General features: G+C 37.8%; 2 protein-coding genes across 3 annotated transcripts in view; one reads left to right on the top strand and one right to left on the bottom strand.

The window, feature by feature from the left end:
- The window catches only part of LOC128698190 (growth hormone-regulated TBC protein 1-A-like), a 56,759-nt gene extending 53,131 nt beyond the window's left edge, over positions 1 to 3,628 (bottom strand). Inside the window, exon 1 of the mRNA XM_053790307.2 lies at positions 3,526 to 3,628. Within this exon, the coding sequence (XP_053646282.1) occupies positions 3,526 to 3,590 (65 nt within the window). The 5' untranslated portion in view covers positions 3,591 to 3,628. The remainder of the gene's footprint in view (positions 1 to 3,525) is intronic.
- A 253-nt stretch (positions 3,629 to 3,881) lies between these two features.
- Positions 3,882 to 21,888, top strand: part of Alg9 (alpha-1,2-mannosyltransferase Alg9) — a 106,364-nt gene continuing 88,357 nt past the window's right edge. Inside the window, exons 1-4 of one of the 2 annotated variants that reach the window (XM_070098668.1) lie at positions 3,882 to 4,039; positions 15,213 to 15,372; positions 17,670 to 17,875; positions 20,103 to 20,216. In XM_070098668.1, the coding sequence (XP_069954769.1) occupies positions 3,972 to 4,039; positions 15,213 to 15,372; positions 17,670 to 17,875; positions 20,103 to 20,216 (548 nt within the window). In that variant the 5' untranslated portion in view covers positions 3,882 to 3,971. The remainder of the gene's footprint in view (positions 4,040 to 15,212; positions 15,373 to 17,669; positions 17,876 to 20,102; positions 20,217 to 21,888) is intronic. The other variant, XM_070098667.1, reaches the window with a different exon arrangement.

The raw sequence follows: 21,888 nt of genomic DNA on the forward strand, positions 1-21,888 counted from the left end.
CATTACAAATTAGGCAGCTTTGGCACAGCCTGGCACTGACACTTTACCTGAGACGATGACCTCTTCCCTCAAATTCAAATTCAAATTCAAATTCAAAGTTTATTCTCTATAAGGATTACAATGCTGAGTTTACAGAATTTGGTTATTGTGTGGTTTACATGTAGTAAAATAATAATTACAGAGTGTACCACTAGAACACCTAGCATGGCTAGGCATTTCGGGCAGACTTAAATTAAATCTTAAGTTTAAAATATTACAAAATTATGAGGTAAGTTGGTATTATGGCTAAGTGACTAAATACTAGTTTGTGAGTTTAGCAATGTGAATGCTTTTGTTTTGGCACTATACATAGTTTCAGTATTGGAGTATCACAGGCCAACTTATGACTAGTTAAGATTCATTATTTTGAGATTGAGATTGATATTTCTGTTTATGGTCAAATGGGTGAGTGAGTGTAAGTGTTAACCACCAGGTGGTATTCGTGTAATTAGTTGACAGGGTGTATCAGGGAGATAAGATGTTTTCTGATGGTAGTTTTGAAGGTGATGAATGTGTCTGCAGTTTTAGAATTTTCAGGTAGGGTGTTCCAGATTTTAGGGCCTTTGACATACATTGAATTTTTGTAAAGGTTTAGTCGGACACAGGGAATGTCATAGAGATATTTGTGTCTGGTATTGTGCCTGTGGGTTCTGTCGCAACTATCAAGAAAGCGTTTTAGGTCAAGGTTAATATTGGAATTTAAGGTCCTGTAGATGTAGATTGCACAGTAGTAAGTGTGGATGTACTGAACAGGGAGTAAGTTTAGATCTATGAAGAGTGGGGGGGTGTGTTGCCAGGGATGGGATTTAGTGATTATTCTTACTGCGGCTTTTTGTTGGGTTATTATTGGCTTTAGGTGTGTTGCTGCAGTTGAACCCCAAGCACATATAGCATAGGTGAGGTATGGATATATAAGTGAATGGTATAGTGTGAGAAGGGCAGTTTGCGGCACGTAGTATCGTATCTTGGAGAGGATCCCAACCGTTTTGGATACTTTTTTGGTTATGTGTTGGATATGGGTGCTGAAGTTCAGGTTGTTGTCGAGGTATAGGCCTAGGAATTTGCCCTCATTATGCCTGGCAATTAGTGTTGTCGATCTTAATGTTAATTTGCGCATCTCCTGCTCTGCTACCAAACATAATGTAGTAGGTTTTGTCAGTGTTAAGTGTAAGTTTATTGGCTGTCATCCAAGTCGATATTTTGATCAGCTCCTCATTAACAATGGTGTTGAGGGTGGCAAGATTAGGGTGAGAGATGACATAAGTCGTGTCATCCAGAGAGGTAAAAAAAAAAAAAAAAGAGATCATGAATGGTGCCCAGACTGATTTCCCAGTGAGTAGAGAACAAGCATCCCAGGAAGAGAATAGGGATGGGGACTGGTTAACCCTTTCAGGGTCCGTCCCGTAGATCTACGGCTTTACGGTGAATGTCCAAACCGTAGATCTACGCCATGAGCTCAGCTCACTCTGATAAACTGTGAGTGGTATATTTGGGCCTAGATATGAGAGAATACATCTATGTGGTATGTGTGCACCACATAAAACAGATCCTGCAGCACACTGTGTATAATGAGAGAAAAAAACTGAAATCATGATTTTTCGATTAAAACAGCGACTTTGCAGTGTTTTTTCGTATGTTTTTTATAGTTGTATTTGCGATTTCTTGGTCTCATTTGATAGAATGGAAGACATATTACAGAAATAGAGATGATTTTGATTGGTTTTAGCACTGGAAATGGCTTGAAACTGAGCTCAAAGTAGCGGAAATGTTAAATTTTTGCCGATATTCAAGAGTAAACAAACGACCTCACACATCTAATACACGTCAGCTGGTGGGTCTAATATACATTCACAAATATGGTGATGATATTTATACAATTATTACTGTATTGCATAACAGTAAATCTTCTATTTTTTGGTGTGAATAAAAATTCATTATGTGAATAAAAAATCAAAATGGAATTTATTTGTAAAGCCTCAAAATGTAACTAATGAACAGAGGAAATATTAGTTTAGTTCCAGGAATACCTACATTGTTTATTCTGGAGCCTATTTTGAAATTGGAATATTTTGAACTTTGTGTTAAATTGGCCAAATTAACAATTTCCGATCACTTTATTTTGTAGTTGAAACAGTTGACTTGGCGATTTCTTGTGTTCAATCGATAGAATAGAAGTAATACTAGTCAAATAGCTAAGAATTTGGTTGATTGGAATAATGTAATTGGCCTAAAATGGGAGTCAAAGTCGGCAAAATCGCCGATTCGTAAATATCGCTGACACATCAAAATTCGCGAGAGCATAATTTCGTCAATTTTCCACCAAATTTCGTACTTTTTGTTTTATTACCTTCACAAAAAGATTCTCTACGATTTCATAAGAAAAAAATAACAATTTTTTTTTTTTGAAAATTCTTGGACACTGGTGCGTGACTTCAGATTTTGGCCTTGGACCCTGAAAGGGTTAATGGTTGGTTAAAAACCTTTCAACTACACAAGGGTCACTGAGGCTTGCACATAACTCTTCACAACTAGACAAGAATATTTTAATACCAAAAATATGGATGAAAGTAAACTCTCAGTATATAATATAATATAATATAATATAATATATATATATATATATATATATATATAGTATATATATATATATATATATATATATATATATATATATATATATATATATATATATATATATATATATATATATATATATATATATATATATATATATATATATATATATATATATATATATATATATATATATATATATATATATATATATATGCTGTTTAAATAATACTTTATGCAGTACAAATTAACAAATTTCTTGCCTTCAATTTACAAAAATTGCAGAGATGTACAGGTGGTTGCCAGTAACCCTACCGTGCTAAAGGAATAACAGGAAAAGTCGGTCGATGGATCTATAATTTCCTCACTAACAGAACACAGAGAGTAGTCGTCAACAGAGTAAAGTCCGAGGCAGCTACGGTGAAAAGCTCTGTTCCACAAGGCACAGTACTAGCTCCCATCTTGTTCCTCATCCTCATATCCGACATAGACAAGGATGTCAGCCACAGCACCGTGTCTTCCTTTGCAGATGACACCCGAATCTGCATGACAGTGTCTTCCATTGCAGACACTGCAAAGCTCCAGGCAGACATCAACCAAATCTTTCAGTGGGCTGCAGAAAACAATATGAAGTTCAACGATGAGAAATTTCAATTACTCAGATATGGTAAACATGAGGAAATTAAATCTTCATCAGAGTACAAAACAAATTCTGGCCACAAAATAGAGCGAAACACCAACGTCAAAGACCTGGGAGTGATCATGTCGGAGGATCTCACCTTCAAGGACCATAACATTGTATCAATCGCATCTGCATTTTAAAACAAGACCTTATTTATAAATATATGTACAAAATGTAAGACCGTAAAATACAGAGGAGGGTCATTATATTAAGGTAAAGCATCATAATACCTTATCCTAGCGTCAGCAGGTCTGGCCATCCTGGCGTGTTTACCTCCGCCTCCCACCACCTTCATAATTAAAAAATATATATCATTTGTCACCTCATGCTCAAAATTTGGTATTGTCTGGAATTTCTAAACACTTAAAAAACTTGTAAAATTTAATATTTTACAAATTTACTTTATACCAGCTACTGCCGTAGCAACTGTCAATTTTTTTAGAACTAACTTGAATGTTAATAGAAATTAATATTAATCATATAAAATTTTATATTGTTGTGCCAGGAAATAATAAATACCACTGAAACATCCATTTATAAGTAGATGGTAAAATATTTCCATAAATTCCTTATTGTAATGGTAATGGGTGTTAATGTGTGTAAGAGAGAGGGAGAAAGTGTGATAATTATCAGTAACGTGAGCCGGGATTAATTGATCAGCTCAGCAGTAGTGGTGATGGCGCCCACGGTGACTCGCCGCAGCGGCTTTCCTCATACTAGGAAGGACAAAGAGATTCTGAAGCGGTACGCTAATGTTTTAAGAAACTCCTAAGCTACCAGCGCCCCTGTGGTGGATCACAGTAGCCTTGCCGCTAGAGATAACCTTGGGGGTTCTCACTGCTCAAACTGGAGCTAGTATGGAGATCCGGTCCTTTTGAGAAATTTATTTATTTATTTATTTATTTATTTCCAATTTGAGCACACATACAGAGGTACAAAAAAATACAGATAAGAGCAGCATGCCAAAGCCACTTATACTATGCATAGCATTACGGGCTGGCTTAAAATTAACTTAAGATTAACTAAGCAATGATGAAATCAGTGATAAAACATTAATGTAAACAGATTACTATAAAGCACAAGTGAGTATTACAAAGACAGGTCATATGGTTGCATTCAGTTAGGTAGTGATTCTGTTAGGTAGTGTATTTAAAAAATAATAAAGTTAGATTGGGTTTTAGGTTTAACATTTATGTGATATAATTGTGAGAAACATTTAAGATATACAATTTATAAGGTTCAGTTATTCAGTATTTATTTGGTTTTGGGTGAGTAAGTGATCTTTGAGAAGAGACTTGAATTTATAAACAGGTAGTGTTTCTTTTATATTTACAGGTAATGAATTCCAGATTTTAGGGCCTTTTATGTGCATTGAGTTTTTGCATAGTGTGAGATGGACACGAGGAACATCAAAGAGTGATCTGTGCCTTGTGTTATGGTCATGTGTTCTGTTGAGGTTGGCAAGGAGATGTTTGAGGGGAGGGTTAATATCAGAGTTAAGTGTTCTATGTATGTAATAGGTGCAGTAATAAGTATGGATGTTTTGTATGGTGAGTAGGTTTAGTGTATTGAATATTGGTGGAGTGTGCTGCCTGTAGTGAGAATTTGTTATCATTCTAACTGCAGCCTTTTGTTGGGTGATTAGTGGTCTGAGATGGTTAATTGTTGTTGAGCCCCATGCACAAATTCCTGACTGTGGAACATAGTACCGTATCTTCGATAGTATGCCTACAGTCTTGGAAATTTTCTTAGAAATTTGATGTATATGTGTATGAAATTTGAGTCTATTATCAAGGTGGATTCCTAAGAATTTTCCCTCTGTTAGTTTTGTGATAGGTGATCCATTTATCATTATGTTAAGAGGGACATCTGTAGCTCTGTTACCAAACTGAATGAAGTAGGTTTTGTCAATGTTTAGTGTAAGTTTGTTAGTCCTCATCCAGGTAGATATTTTCTGTAATTCGGTATTTACAGTATTGGCTAGCGTGACTGGGCTCGGGTGAGAGAAGACGTATGTAGTGTCATCTGCAAATAGTGAGGGTTTGAGTAATTGCGAAGCATTTGGAAGGTCATTTATGTATAGGAGAAAGAGAAGAGGGCCAAGGACACTTCCCTGTGGGACACCAACTGTAATTGGTTGCGCAGAAGAGTTTGCCCCATTTGCGTACACATATTGGCTTCTGTTGCTGAGGTATGACTTGAGGTAGTTGAGGGAGTGCCCTCTTATACCATAGTGTGACAATTTTACGTGGAGCAAGTCGTGGTCAACTGTATCAAAAGCTTTACGTAAGTCAATGAAGATCCCCAATGGGACTTCTTTTTTCTCTATTCCAGTGTATATATGTTCTAGCATGTGTATAATAGCATCATTAGTATTTTTATTAGGCCTGAATCCAAATTGGCAGGGGTTGAGTATGTTTTGGGAGATAAGGTAGGAGTAGATTCGTTTATGAATTAATTTTTCGAAGATTTTTGAGAGAGGGTGTAAGTTGGATATTGGCCTATAGTTATTCAACTCTGTTTGGTCTCCTCCTTTGTGGATCGGGATGACCCTTGCTATTTTGAGTACTGTAGGGAAGGTGGAGGATTCAATGGATTTGTTAAAGAGTGTTGCAATGATTGGTGATAGCACTTGTGACACTTTTTTGTATATAAAGGGTGGTAAGGTATTTAAATCTCCTGCCTTGTTTTTTAGTGCGTTGATAATAAGGGAGACTTCGTATGGGTTAGTCGGAGCTAGGAACAGTGTGTTCGGGTAGTTGCCGGTGAGGTAGTCATTTGGTGGGGTATCTGAGCTTGGGATTTTATTGGCAAGGTTTTGTCCTATAGTGGAGAAGAAATCATTGAGTCTGTTTGCTGTTTCTGTTGGTGGGAGTTGGGGTTCATCTGATTTTGCTAATTTTATTTCGCTATTTCGTGATATCTTTTTTGTTCCCAGAATTTCTGATAGGGTTTTCCAGGTCTTTTTTATATCACCTCGTAAGTTGGATAATCTGTTCTCATAATACAATATTTTTGCCCTTCTTATCAGGCTGGTTAGGATTGACGAGTAACGTTTTGTTTGGTCTCTGGTTATGTGACCCATTCTGTACTGTTTTTCATATTGGTGTTTTGTATTTATGGATTTGAGAATGCTGGGTGTTAGCCAGGGACTGTTCAGTCTCTTTGCTGTCATCTGTTTAGTTTTTTTAGGGCAGTGCTTGTTATAGAGGTATTGGTTTTTTTTTAGAAAATTATTAATACATTCGTCAATATCTGTATAGGTTTCTAGCTCAGTGTGCCAATCAATGTTTGCTATTGCTGTTGTGAAGTTATTAATGGCTGCCTCATTGTGAAGTCTGAAGGTGACTTTAGTAGTGTCTTGGGGTAGTTTACCAAGAGTTGTTATGAGGAAAGTAGGGTAGTGGTCTGTGGTATTATCTGTAATTATGCCTGATTTTAAAGGGGATATGGTGTTGGTCCAGATGTGGTCAAGTAGGGAAACACTAGTCTCTGTAACTCTTGTAGGTTTTGTTACTGTTGGTAGTAACATACAGTTACTCATTGTGTTTGTGAATTCAGTAACGTGTGGGTCCTGGTCTTGCAGGAGATTTATATTGAAGTCACCTGAGAGTAGTAAGTGATCTTTGTTCATGCGTGCATCAGTTATCCTACTTCCTAGATTTTGACTAAATTGGCTAATGTTTGACTGTGGAACTCTGTAGATGTTTATCAATGTGAGAGGTTTTTGTAGGTACTTTGATTTGAATTTAGCTATTATATATTCCCCATGTTCATCCCTTGTGCAAGTATTAGTGATACATTCTAGTTGGTCTGAGTAGTATATGGCTGTGCCACCCCCTTGTTGGTCTGGCCTACAGTTGTGTATGGCTGTGTAACCAGGAATGGCATAGACATCTGTACTATCAGGCTTTAGCCAGGTTTCAGTTAGTGTAATGATGGACATATTGGCATGTAAGGAATTTAGTAATGCTATGAGGTCATCGTAATGCTTGCTTAAAGATCTGATATTGTAGTTAAAGATAGTTATGTTGTTGTTGGCACTGAGAAGTGCCTTTGATTGTTCTGCAGTGTAGTAATTACAGTAACTGTTTGATTCATTTAAGTCATTAAATAAGAGGTTGGTATCAGGATCAATGCTTGTAATCATAAGATTTGTAGTGAATCTATAGTTTGAATTAAGTATAAAACAAAGTAAATAGTCTTAAGCTAAAAAATCGCGCATTATCTTTCATAAAATATGAGCATGGTGTCTATACACTTGATGATTAAGACACATTCGCAACAGTTGATTATCTGACCTCTTCTCCAGGCTTAGGGACTGACCACCTCAAATATTATTTCATCAAGATTGACTAATTATATCTTCATTTCTCCACTACACTTGCTGCCTCTGTATTTGACTGAAGAAGCCTACTGTGTAGGCGAAACGTTTCATAAGTAAAGATACCCAACTGTTGCACATGTCTTAATCATTGTCGTTATTTTATACCATTTTCAACATATCTGTACCCTTATTTTGGAACATTAAGTATGTATTCCTTTCGAGATTGATAGACTGATTACATCGACTCCAGGTTGAGGGTCTGATTACCTACAACTCTTTCTGATCTTCATCACTCTTCTTTGTATTGGACTAATGAAACCACTGTGTGGTGAAATGTTTCCTCAGTAAAGATAGCCAAGTGTTGCACATGTATAATTTATCAACAATTAGTATTGACTCACTGGCCAGTCCGTGAATGTTAACAAAGCCAGATCAGATGCAATGAAAGACGCCAATCCCATATCTACAGCAGGCAGAGTAGGGTTAAAGATAATATAAGATTTGCTCGGATTTTTAACACGGAGGGTTGGCAACCCAGGATAATCCAAGAAGTCACTGTGTCATTAATGACTGTCTCTAATTTCCATTGGGGCTTTACACATCTTATTTATCTGCTCTACTGCTATTTATCCTGTTATAATACTACTGTTATGCCACTGCTGATCAAATATACCACTACTGCTGTAATACTCCTACTGTTTTACTACTGCATTACTACTGTTCTACAACACTGCTGGTGTTCTAATATACTACACTCCTACTATACTACTACAATTGTTCTATTATATTACTACTGCTCTTTTTATATAGTTCTATTGTTTTACTATACATCTGTTGCTACTGTATAATTTTTCAGACTATGGTACTTTTTGGGAATGTTTTGAAAAACCTTGCAACACTATTTAAAGCCCAAAGTATGCACAACATCTCATGCACCCAGTTTAAGTATGGAGCTTATGTGAAGAACAAAATACAACAACAACAAAAAGCACTTAAAACACAACAAAAAACTAGTAATTTTTATTTAATACTTATAGGAACACAAGAATAGAAGAGCCCTGCAGCAGGTCTCATGGCCTATGCTAGGCAAATCCTTTTTAAACCTAACACTTCTCACTCATATTTAACCAACCTATTTTTAAAGCCAATTTAGCTTTTTAACTGCATATTTAGTGCATATTTTGCAACTGTTACTCTGTTTTGTTTTATATTATGTAGAATTTAACCTAGTATAATTCAGTAGTCAGTGTGACTGATTTCCATTAGGGGACCTATATAATACAGTGGAACCCTGGATTTTGGCTGTAATCCGTTCCAGAAGGTCGGCCTTAATCCAAAAAGGCCGAAAACCGAAGTAATATATCCCATAAGAATTAATGTAAATACAATTAATCCATTCCAGACACCCAAAAATATTAAAAAAAACATTTTTTTAAAGATTAACTATAGTTTTATATACACAAAATAATGAGAACTAAATAATATGACTAATGAAATGGATAAATGAACATTTAACATCACATTTACCTTTATTGAAGATTCTTGTTGGTGTATGGAAGACAGAGAGGAGGAGATGGGAGGACTGACTATTGTTTGGAAGGGGAATCCCCCTCCATAAGGAATTCAGATATCAAGTCCCTATCCAGGGTTACTTCCCTTCTTTGTCTTTTACTGGCAGTAGGACCAGCTTGAGAGTTGCTGCACCCCTGTCACACAACAAAAATGTCCAAAGAGGTCTGGTTCTGGCATCTAAGATTTGCCTGAAGTGGGACAAGGTTTTGTCACTGAACATGTTGCAGATATGGCTTGTTTCAGCTTGGTCAGGGCTGGCACTAGGAACTTTCTTTGGGCCCATGGTGGCTTATTTTGCAGTCGTACTCAATAAACAACCAAGAAAAATCAATGGATTATAACTAAATGTTTGGATGAATGTGTAGAATGTTGCTCACAGACCGGAGAGAGACAGCCAGACTGACTCATGCAGGCAGCATGGCAGGTAGAAATGTCCAATATGGCTGATTTCCAAGTTGCCAGCCGAAATCCAGGATAGAATTTCAGCCAAAAAGGTGGCTGAAATCCGATTTGGCTGATATTTGTGATGAATGGTTTGAAAAACCGACAAGTTGAAGATTGAGACACTTATGCAGCATATGGGAATCTTTATTCAGGAAACGTTTTGCCACACAGTGGCTTCATCAGTCCAATACAAAGAGGAAGGCGTAAGGAGAGGAGGAGTATGAGGTGATCAGTCCCTCAGCCTGGAGTCGATGTGTTCAGTCCATCAATCTTGTAGAATGTACAGCATAGGGCCATAGACGTGGCTTATATACTGTAGTGAGGTGAGGTGAAGCAGGCGGAGGCGGGGTCATAGTGGTACCATCCACTAGTCGAAGTAGGTCTTCGTCCAAAGGTTGAACAAGTGTTGAAGAATTCTTTGTAACAAGTGTCTCAATCTTCAACTTGTCGGTTTTTCAAACCATTCATCACAACTGTCAGACACTGCAGCATCATGGGATCTTGTTACAAAGAATTCTTCAACACTTGTTCAACCTTTGGACGAAGACCTACTTCGACTAGTGGATGGTACCACTATGACCCCGCCTCCGCCTGCTTCTCCTCACCTCACTACAGTATATAAGCCATGTCTACGGCCCTATGCTGTACATTCTACAAGATTGATGGACTGAACACATCGACTCCAGGCTGAGGGACTGATCACCTCATACTACTACTCTCCTTACGCCTTCCTCTTTGTATTGGACTGATGAAGCCACTGTGTGGCGAAACGTTTCCTGAATAAAGATTCCCATATGCTGCATAAGTGTCTCAATCTTCAACTTGGCTGATATCCTGGGGTCCACTGTATATAATTAATTTAAACTTTTAAGTTCAAATGGCATGCATAAGCAACACTTATACAAATTAAATTTAAAAATCTCAAAGTTAAATGTATTTATGGAAATTTTATGCCATTAAAACAGCATTATACTGGGATACAATGTGTCAGTTTGCATTTAACTATGCAAAGAATAAACACTTGTATCTGTGTTTCCGGACAGTGTCATGTGAGGGCATTTATTATCCTCGGCTAGCATTTTTACAGCTGAATTGTATGCCATTCTTGTAGCACTTACTGTATTGCATCTGTGCCTGTGTCACCATTTGTGGTCATTCCAGACTCCCATAGTGCTTTACTGGCTATACAAAAATTTGATATACCTCACCCCCTTGTTCTTCATATCCAACTTTGGTTATGCCGTATCTCTACCAAGCACAAAGATGTTTTTTTGTTAGGCCCCTGGTCATGTTGACGTACAGGGCAACGAACAGGCAGACACTGCTGTGTGGTCAGCAGTACATGGCCTCCCAGTTTCATATAGAGGTGTTACATTCGCAGACTATTTTGCTGTATTTGCTACCCACCTTAGCACTTGTTGGCAACAACGTTGGTCTGATCTGCTCCATAACAAACTTCATTCTATTAAACCGAGTACAGTGGACCCTCGAGCAATGTTATTAATCCATTCCACAGAGCTTGTCGTTAGTTGAATTTATCGTTAGTCGAATTAATTTTCCCATAAGAAATAATAGAAATGCAATTAATTCATTCCAGACACCCAAAAGTATGAAAAAAAAAATGTTTTCACATGAAATATACATTTTCCTACACAGAAAAAGAAGGATACATGCACAATAAATACATGTGCTGTACTAAATGAAGAATAAGTGACACTTACCTTTGTTGAAGATGTAGTGATGAGATGGGAAGAGGGGAGATGGAGGTGTATTATTTTTTGGAAGGGGCATCCCCTTCCATTAGGACTTTAGGTAGCAAGTCCTTTTCCAGGCTTACTTCCCTTCTTCTTTTAATGCCACTGGGGAACAACTTGAGAGTCACTGGACCTCTGTTGCACCAAAAATGTTTCCATAGAGCTCTGTACCTCGCATTCCTTTTAAGATTTTCCTAAAATGTGCCACAACAAAGTCATTGTAAAAGTCACCAGCACGGCTTGCAATAGTTGTGTCAGGGTGATTTTCATCCATAAAGGTTTGCACGTCAGCCCACTTTGCACAAATTTCCTTAATCTTTGAAGAAGGCAACTTCCTCCAGTTCTCTTTCCCCTCCTCTGAAACAATTTCCTCAGTTGTGTCCTCTTGCTGTTGCAGATGCTCTTCCAGCTCATCAGTGGTTAGTTCTTCATCGTTGTCCTCCACCAACTCTTCCACATCCTCCCCACAAACCTCCAACCCCTTGGGCTTCCCCAATGCCACAATAGATTCCACAACTGGCATAGGCTTCTCAGGGTTAGCCCCAAACCCTTCAAAATCCCTCTCTTCTACACATTCTGGCCACAATTTCCTTCAAGCAGAGTTCAAGGTCCTGTTAGTCACTCCCTTCCTAGCCTTACCTATAAGGTTTATGCAATTGAGGATACTAAAGTAATCTTTCCAAAAGTCTCTTAGGGTCAATTAAGTGTCTGAGGTCACTTGAAAGCACTTTTGAAACATTGCTTTGGTGTACAGTTTTTTGAAATTTGAAATGACCTTCTGGTCCATGAGCTGGAGAAGAGGAGTGGTATTAGGAGGCAAAAACTTCACTTTTATTTATAAAACTCAAGTCCCCGGAAATTTGATCTGGCAACTCTGAAGGATGAGCAGGAGCATTGTCTAATACCAGGAGGCACTTCAGGTCCAATTTATTTTCCAGGAGGTAATTTTTCACAGTGGGGCCAAACACATGATAAAACCAGTCATAGAAAATGTCCCTAGTGACCCATGCCTTACTGTTTGCCCTCCACATCACATATAAATTAGCCTTGATAACATTGTTTTTCTTGAACACACTGGGAGTTTCAGAGTGATAAACAAGTAGAAGCTACACTTTGCAATCCCCACTAGCATTACTACACAACATTAAAGTAACCCTGTCCTTCATAGGCTAGTGTCCTGGGAGTGCTTTTTTCTCCTGTGTAATGTAGGTCCTGTTTGGCATTTTCTTCCAAAACAGACCTGTTTCGTCACATTAAACACTTGTTGGGGTCATGACTCATGAAATCGTAATGACACGATTGCAAACAAACCATACCACGGGCAGGGACAGAACCCATGGTATGACTTGTTGGGATTTTAATCTTTCAGCCTCTATGTACTCCTTGAATTCCCGCACATATATTTTTCATCCACTTTTTGGTCCGAACTGGCAGCCTCACCATGGTTTACCACACTGTATGCCACTACAATTCTTAAATCTCTCAAACCAACCTTTGCTGGCCTTAAATTCACTCGCATCACCACTAGTTGTAGGCCTTTTTTTTAATTCAGTCGTCATGCAACTGCCTTGCCTTTTCACACATGATTGATTGAGAGATGCTATCTCCTGATATCTGTTTTTCATTTATCCACACCAATAACAGTCTCTCAACATCTTCGAGTACTTGCAATCTGTGTTTCAAAAACATACTTGCACCTTTCGCAACAACAGCTACCTTGATTGCCTTTCTGTTGGCCAAGATAGTAGCGATGGTTGATTGGGGTTTGTTATACAACGTGCCCAGCTCAGAGACACACACTCCAGTTTCATACTTTGTGATTATCTCCTTCATTTTAATTGTAATTCTCACCCTTTTTACCACAGGTTTGGCACTAGAAACTTTCTTTGGGCCCATGGTGGCTTATTTAGCAGTTACAAGCACTAAAAACACTGGAATAGTACAAAATGTACTGAATGTGTGCGTGGAAGTGACCGCACTGGCTTGTAAACATTGACACACTAACTGAAGGCAGGGCAGCTAAAGCATGCTCAGGCCACAAGGCCGCATGGACGCGTTCAGGACGAATGATGTTAGTCAAGTTTTTCATTGTTGGTCGGGCCAAAGCTTTTACGCTAAAACGCTTTGTTAGATGATGCCTTCGTTGGTTGGGGGTCCACTGGATAGGTTTCTGGCCATCTTCTTGTCATCAATGTCAAGGTTGGGAGACTACTCTCTCCCGTCTTCGTGTCAGCCACACTCGTCTTACTCACGGGTATCTCATGGAGAGGTACCCTATTCCTCTCTCTTGAGAATTCTCAGGTTCCAGTATCTGTTAGCCACATTCTGTTGGACTGCCCACTCTATCAGCAAGCATGCAGAATTTACCTCCAACGTCATCTCCGCTGCCCTTTCTTTTTTTACCTTCCCTTCTTGCTGATGGACTCTCCTTTAATCTAGACACACTTATTAACTTTGACAGCAACTGATTTACTACACAAACTCTGATGATGATGCCTTTAGCACTCCCCTCAGTCCTTTCTACCACAATCTCTTGCTACCCTCTACCCCTGCACTATCCACTGCCCCGCTGCACTCCATAACCTAATAATCATCCCTCTCCCTCTTGCTAACCAATACCCCTGCATCCTTCCCTGCCCTGTAGCACTGTATAACCCTTTTGGTTTAGCACTTCTTTTTTATTATATTATTATTATTATTATCAGCTGCTCTTTGCTGATGACACTGTGCTCTTGGGAGATTCTGAAGAGAAGTTGCAGAGATTGGTGGATGAATTTGGTAGGGTGTGCAAAAGAAGAAAATTGAAGGTGAATACAGGAAAGAGTAAGGTTATGAGGATAACAAAAAGATTAGGTGATGAAAGATTGAATATCAGATTGGAGGGAGAGAGTATGGAGGAGGTGAATGTATTCAGATATTTGGGAGTGGATGTGTCAGCGGATGGGTCTATGAAAGATGAGGTGAATCATAGAATTGATGAGGGGAAAAGAGTGAGTGGTGCACTTAGGAGTCTGTGGAGACAAAGAACTTTGTCCTTGGAGGCAAAGAGGGGAATGTATGAGAGTATAGTTTTACCAACGCTCTTATATGGGTGTGAAGCATGGGTGATGAATGTTGCAGCGAGGAGAAGGCTGGAGGCAGTGGAGATGTCATGTCTGAGGGCAATGTGTGGTGTGAATATAATGCAGAGAATTCGTAGTTTGGAAGTTAGGAGGAGGTGCGGGATTACCAAAACTGTTGTCCAGAGGGCTGAGGAAGGGTTGTTGAGGTGGTTCGGACATGTAGAGAGAATGGAGCGAAACAGAATGACTTCAAGAGTGTATCAGTCTGTAGTGGAAGGAAGGCGGGGTAGGGGTCGGCCTAGGAAAGGTTGGAGAGAGGGGGTAAAGGAGGTTTTGTGTGCGAGGGGCTTGGACTTCCAGCAGGCATGCGTGAGCGTGTTTGATAGGAGTGAATGGAGACAAATGATTTTTAATACTTGACGTGCTGTTGGAGTGTGAGCAAAGTAACATTTATGAAGGGGTTCAGGGAAACCGGCAGGCCGGACTTGAGTCCTGGAGATGGGAAGTACAGTGCCTGCACTCTGAAGGAGGGGTGTTAATGTTGCAGTTTAAAAACTGTAGTGTAAAGCACCCTTCTGGCAAGACAGTGATGGAGTGAATGATGGTGAAAGTTTTTCTTTTTCGGGCCACCCTGCCTTGGTGGGAATCGGCCAGTGTGATAATAAAAAAAAAAATAATAATTATCATTATTATAACTGATAGGTCTGTAAGCTTGTTTCTAGTGAAGTCATGTAAAAAAAAGCTTAATTTCCTTTTAGGAAGCACAAGGAAGATGGAGGAGGAAACATAGTAGGCATAGTGGAGCCTTGGACACCCAGTTCATACACAGCTCTCAAAGCTCTGCTCTCAGCTCGACTCTGTGCTGCCATATGGGCTCTCATTAATGACTGTGATGAAACATACAATTATTGGGAACCAGTGAGTTTTTTTTTCATTTTCATTTACAGATTATTTTTATTGATGTGTACTTGAATAATTTGTTAGAATTTTTTCATTATTACATGTATATTGTGTGCTCTATTTGAGTATTATATACTATAGTTAAATGACTTTAAGTAACTTAGGTTCTAATTAAATAATAAAAAGGAACTTAGGCAGAATGGTAGCCTTCATTGGGTAATATTTTGCCAGGAGCCCAAGCTTTTTCAAGCCTCTACATTGCTGTTCAGTGTAAGCATAATACATGGTTGGGGAGTGACTAGCAGATGTGAGATGCAAACCTAACTACATCAGGTCAGGAGAGTACTGTAGAAACTAATTTGGTTTTGGGTAATTGTCTGTGGTATGAATGAGTTCTGATTCCAGGTATTTTCTAGTGTTCTTGTCTTTTTTTTTTTCAATGATAACCATGCTTACTTTGAGCTGGTTCATATAGTGTGAAGCCATGTTACTATGTAAAACACAGGCGTTGTTGGTTACTGTATTGGTACACCAAACGAATGTTCATATATGCGTAGAGACAAATTGCTCTCAGTCTTGCCCACGTGTGCTTTATTAAAACTACTACAATATCTATTAGGGATGGTGTGGGTGCCTGCAGTCTCCTCAGAGCTGTTGTTAATCCTTTTAGACCTAGCTATGTCCTTAAAAACAGTGGAGATAATAACTTAATATAATTGGCTTTCTTAAGCAAGTGAATCATTATTAATAATTTTGACTGAAATGCTGCAATAGACCAGCTGGTCTCAGTAGTCTTTATAGAAGTAAAAAGGTGTAATTTTGCCCCATTAATCTTTTTTTTTTCTTTATTTACCTGACATATAACACTTGGTAATCCTTTAAGATTTATTTTTCTTATTGTTGCCTTCAGGTAAATGTTGTTTTCCTCTTCTTTTATTGTTTTCTTGTATTATTTTGTCTTTTCTGAAAAATAGAAATACTGTTGACTGAAACAGTTTATAAATAACACAAATTTAGCACAGCAAACTGTAGACAGTGCTCGGTCCATTCTGCACCATTATAAAATTACGTACAGTTAATTGAGAAATTATAGAGGAGACGAGAAGACCACACTCCAAGTCCATACAGAACAGGATGCAAAGAAAGTCTTCATATCTTATTATGTAGATACTACAACCTTTCTCAAAGACTAAATCTTCCCTTCACATGTGAACCAAGTTGAAAATGGACTTAGACATTGCACAACCAATGTTCTCACAGGGTGCATCCACAAGGAATATGGCTGTCAGAATCAAAGTCCACATGGTGAACATAGGCTGCAGACACAAGACAATTCTCTGAAATTCTAAGCTCTAAAAATGATATTATGTAGACGGTGTTTGCATGTGTGGCTGTGTTAGTGATGGGGAAATCTAGCTCCCAATCTTCCCTGGTTAGTGACAAGCACCAACTGACCTCTGAGTGAGTATGGAGAGAGAGATTGCTGTACCTGGCAGTTTGCAAAGTAGTAGCTACACTTACTGTTTAAGGAGATAGTTAAATTTGAATGGACACTTCCACCAGGCCAGACTTGAATCCTGGAGGTGGGAAATACAGTGCCTGCATTCTAAAGGAGGGGTTTGGGATATTTGCTGTTTAGAGGGACATATAAACTGCTGTATCTGCATGCCTCTGGCAAGACACTGTGAATTATGGTGAAAGTTTCTTTTTCGGGTCACTCTGCCTCGGTGAGAGACGTCCAACATGTTAAAAAAGAAATAAATAAAATACATAATGAATAATTATGACATTGAGTTATTAATAGCAGAGTACCCTTATTATCTCGTGCTAAGAGGTAATGACAAAGTCGCATGCATAATTGTCCCCAACTGACAAGCAGTGACATGTTCACTTACATCAAATGTGAAAATAAACACCAATAATGTACAGGTGTAAGATAAGAGTTCTTCAGATTTTTAACCCAGATGGTTAGCTGCCCTGGATAACCCAAGAAAGTCAGTGTGTCATCAAGGACTGTCTGTCTTATTTCCATTGGAGTCCTTAAATCTTGTCCTCCAGAATGTAACCCACACGAGTCAACTAACCCCCAGGTACCTACTTACTACTAGGTGAACAGGAACAGCTGGTGTAAGGAAACATGCCCAAAGTTTCCACCCATGCTGGGAATTGAACCACAGACACTCAGTGTGTCAGGCAAGTGTGTTGCCAATTGAGTCAAGGGTCTTCTACATACATACATTGTCTTCAGTCTCTTAATGCATTTTTCTGTGATGTTATTGTTGTTTAAATAAATAATTACTTGTAATTTTTTGCAGACACATTATTTGTTGTTTGGAAAAGGATTCCAGACATGGGAATATGCTCCCCAGTATGCCCTCCGCTCCTACACATACCTTCTCATCCATGCAGTACCTGGGTGGATATATTCCAGTCTGTTACAATCAAACCGTATGCTTGTATTCTTCTTTATACGATGCATGTTGGCTTTGGGCTGCTCAAGCTGTGAACTCTACTTCTACAGGTATTTATTATCTCATAGTTAATAGATTATGTAATGCTTATTAAACAAAGTATTATATATCTCATTGTAGTTAATAGATTATATAATGCTGAGAAACATATTCTTTATTTCATATTCCTGGAAAGCTTGTTTATAGGTCTTTCTTTGTATTTAAATTTTCATTATATTTTTCTCTTCTAGTACCTTTCCAGTTTTTCAAATATGCTTAAATTGTGTATTCAGTCAATAATTGTTATCTCAGTCTCAATATTTAATCTTTCTACTGTATACTATACCCATTACAGTCCCTGTTAGTGAAATTGATGCTTGTTGTAGCTTTTTACCCTTTCCCTATTATTTAGAGTAATATTTATTTCACCAGACTTGTGTCATTTGATTGAAGCAGATCAGAACTTTTTTCAAGGGATATTTATTTAACCTTGTGCTGCAGTCTCATTATCTTAGAAAGTCCCCTTCAGTCAGCAAAACATGGGCCATACCAAGGCATTGTATTGATTATTATACTTTTTCTTACCCTGGAGAAATGAAAGAATCCTGTCACATAATTTAACCCTTCCTAGATGACCAAAGGTATTCTGAGGGACCATAGGGACAGCCAAGGTACAGTGAGTTTGAAGCATCCGTGTCCCAGGCACCAACGCTTTGCCAGACCTGCCTTGGCTGAGATGTTGGTACAGGGGTTAAGTAGCTGGGTATCTCAGCATATGAAGAAAGACACTCCATTAACTGGCAGTCAATTGCTCCTTGAGTAGAAATTGTGAACTGTGTTAATTAAAATTATGATGCTGTATTTTAGAAAACTTTGAAATAATCTGCTATATGGAGACTTCCTTTAACAAGGCTGTTTTGGGGAAAACTGTTCAAATGAAAGTTTTTCACCAATACAAACATTTGTTAATGTGAGCTGTACTACTTTTCACACTTGTATTCTTAATTACTGTTTGAGCTTCACATTGGTATAAAAAAACGTGGATATTGTAAATTCTAAGTGATTTGTTCAGATCTTATGTATGCAGTTCCTGAAGTTATAGAAATTTTGTCCTGTAAATACAATGTGATGAAGGCTGCAGGCAACAGTATACCTGCAATATATCTATTATTGATTTCTAGGGTTCCACCCTTGCAGCCTGGCCTGAAGCCAGGCTTTTTTTTTTTTTTTTTCAACCAGGCTGTTGCTACTAGTATCCTATAGGATCATGGCATGGTAGATTGTACTGAATTATTTTAGAAGTAGCTTCGTGGGAGATTAATTCACCATACAACTAACTCTTGAGTGTGGACAACTCCTCGGAGTGAGCTGTGATCAGAGTTGCTAGCTACCCTCATTTCTAATTACCCAATTTCATGAAGTAGTATTATTTTTGAGATACTGTAGTATGGTAGAGTGCTCCTCATACCTACCTGAGTTAATCTTGGTTTAGATACTAGGAATCTTAAGATAAACATCTAATACAGTACTGTGCATGTGCATTTTGTGTAAACTTTTTCAGAACACAGTAAAAAATTTTGACTAATTTTTTTCAGAATCTTTTTTCATTCTTATAAAATTTCTGAAAACAAATTAGCATTATATATTTGCTCTTTATTCACATTTTCTAAAGTACCAGGTATTGAATATCTTTATGTACAGGAGGGTTTCATTTTACAGTGCTTCGCTTTACAGCATTTCGCTAATGCAGTGGCCTTCAGTTATGCCCATTCTTCATTTTTTCAGACTAACTACAATAAATATATTCACCACTCACTATGAGCTAAGGACAAAAATATTATAAGGTAAATAATGTTTGTACTGTATATGCATTTTTTAGGCCTAGCTGTATTGCTCACTTAATATATGATAGTGTAAACATGTTATCAGGCTTTTATACGCATTTTAAAGTGAAAAAAAAGAGAGGGCTGTTTCACTTTACAGCGGTAGCCCGGAACCTAACCCACTGTATAAGTGGGGCCCTCCAGTATGTTTTATAGTAACACAATAGTTATATAATTATTTCATATTGTATGTGTTCATATTTCATCCCATTAGTATGTAATGTAATATACCAGTATGACTGCAGAAATTTGTTCTCAAATATTTTGCATTTAGTTTAATAGTAAGCAAGCAGTGCAGTATACATTTGCATAAAACTGATTGAGCAACTATCATTTTTATGTGAAAAGAATTGCAACAGATGGAAAAATTATTATACTTTAAATTCTCAGGCATTGCTGTTGCATATTGTTTCAGAGGAATATGCAAGGAGTTTGGAGCAAATGTTGGCAGACTGACACTGGGCATCTTGGTATTCTCTGCTGGCATGTTTATATCCTCCACTGCATATCTTCCTTCCAGTTTTGCTATGTAAGTTTTATCTGTGTATAGTAATGATAGTTCTTTATTATTTGTCATTTCTCTCTTGTGATAAAGCCCTACTGAATACTGTTGTTGATTTTGTGGTGACAACTGGACATCATGTTTGTTTATCAAAAAAAGTGTTCATAAATGAATTAAGTACATCTATTGTGTTTTCAGTTTTTGTTTAAATCCAAAAAGATTTTTCCAACGTTCAGTGGGTGCTGAAATTTAACTCCTTGAGGGTCAGTGCCATAGTACTATGTCATGAGCTCACCTCACTCAGATAAGCTGTGAGCAGTAAATATGGGCCTAGATATGAGAGATGGAAGGAAATAGAATGACTTAGAAAGTGTATAAATCTGGAGTGGAGGGAAGGTGGGGTAGGGGTCAGCCCAGGAGAGGTTGGAGGGAGGGGGTAAAGAAGGTTTTGTATGTGAGGGGCTTGAACTTCCAGCAAGCATGCATGAGCATGTTAGATAGGAGCAAATGGAGACAAATGGTTTTTAGGACTTGACATGCTGTTGGAATGTGAGCAGGGTAACATTTATGAAGGGAATCATGGAAACCAGCAGGCTGGACTTGAGTCTTGGAGATGGGAAGTACAGTGTTTGCACTCTGAAGGAGGGGTGTTAATGTTGCAGTTTTATAACTGTAGTGTAAGCACACCTCTGGCGAGACAGTGATGGGGTCACCCTACCTTGGTGGGAGACGGCCAGTGTGTTAATAAAACAAAATAAATGTGAGGGAATGCATCTATGTGGTAAGTGTACACCATATAAAATAAATCCTGCAGCACACGGTGAATAATGACAAAAAAAAACTGAGACTGTGTTTTTGGATTAAAACAGCAACTTTGCAGTGGATGTTCATATGGTTTTTATGGCTATTCACGGTTTCTTGGTCTCATTTGTAAGAATGGAAGATATATTACAGAAATAAAGATGATTTTAATTGGTTTTAGTAGAACATAGCTTGAAATTGAGCTCCAAATAGAGGAAATGTTCGATTTTTTTCTGAAGTTCAAGCGTAAACAAATCGCATCACAAATCCAATACACATCAGCTGGTGGGTCTAATGTGCATTAACAAATGTGTTGATGTTATTTATACAATTATTACAATATTGCATAGCAGTAAATCTTCTTTTGTTTGGTGTGAATAAAAGTTCTTTGTGAATAAAAAATAAGAATAGAATTCATGTGTAAAGCCTGGAAACATAACTAATAAACAGAGGAAGTGTTATTTTAGTGCCAGGAATGCTTGCATTGTTTATTTTGGAGCCTATTTTGAGATCAGAATATTTTGAACTTTGTGTGAAATTGGCCAAATTACCAATATCTAATCACTTTATTGGGTAGTTGAAATAGTTGATTGGGCAGTTTCTTGTGCTCAGTCAATAAAATAGAAGTGATACTAGTGAAATAGCTAAGAATTTGGTCAATTGGAACAATGTAATTGGCTTAAAATAGGAATCAAAGTGGGCAAAATCGGTTGCGTAAATATCTACGATGCAGCAAAATTCGCGATAGCATAATATTGTCAATTTTCCATCAGATTTCATATTTTTTGTTTTATTACCTTCAGCAAAGGATTCTCTGCCATTTCATAATAAAAAATAATTTTTTTTTTTAAATTCTTAGATCCTGTGGACAAGTTTCAGATCAGGGGTTAAAAAAAAT

This window comes from Cherax quadricarinatus, chromosome 63, assembly GCF_038502225.1.
Source record: "Cherax quadricarinatus isolate ZL_2023a chromosome 63, ASM3850222v1, whole genome shotgun sequence".
Taxonomy (NCBI): Eukaryota; Metazoa; Arthropoda; class Malacostraca; order Decapoda; family Parastacidae; genus Cherax; species Cherax quadricarinatus.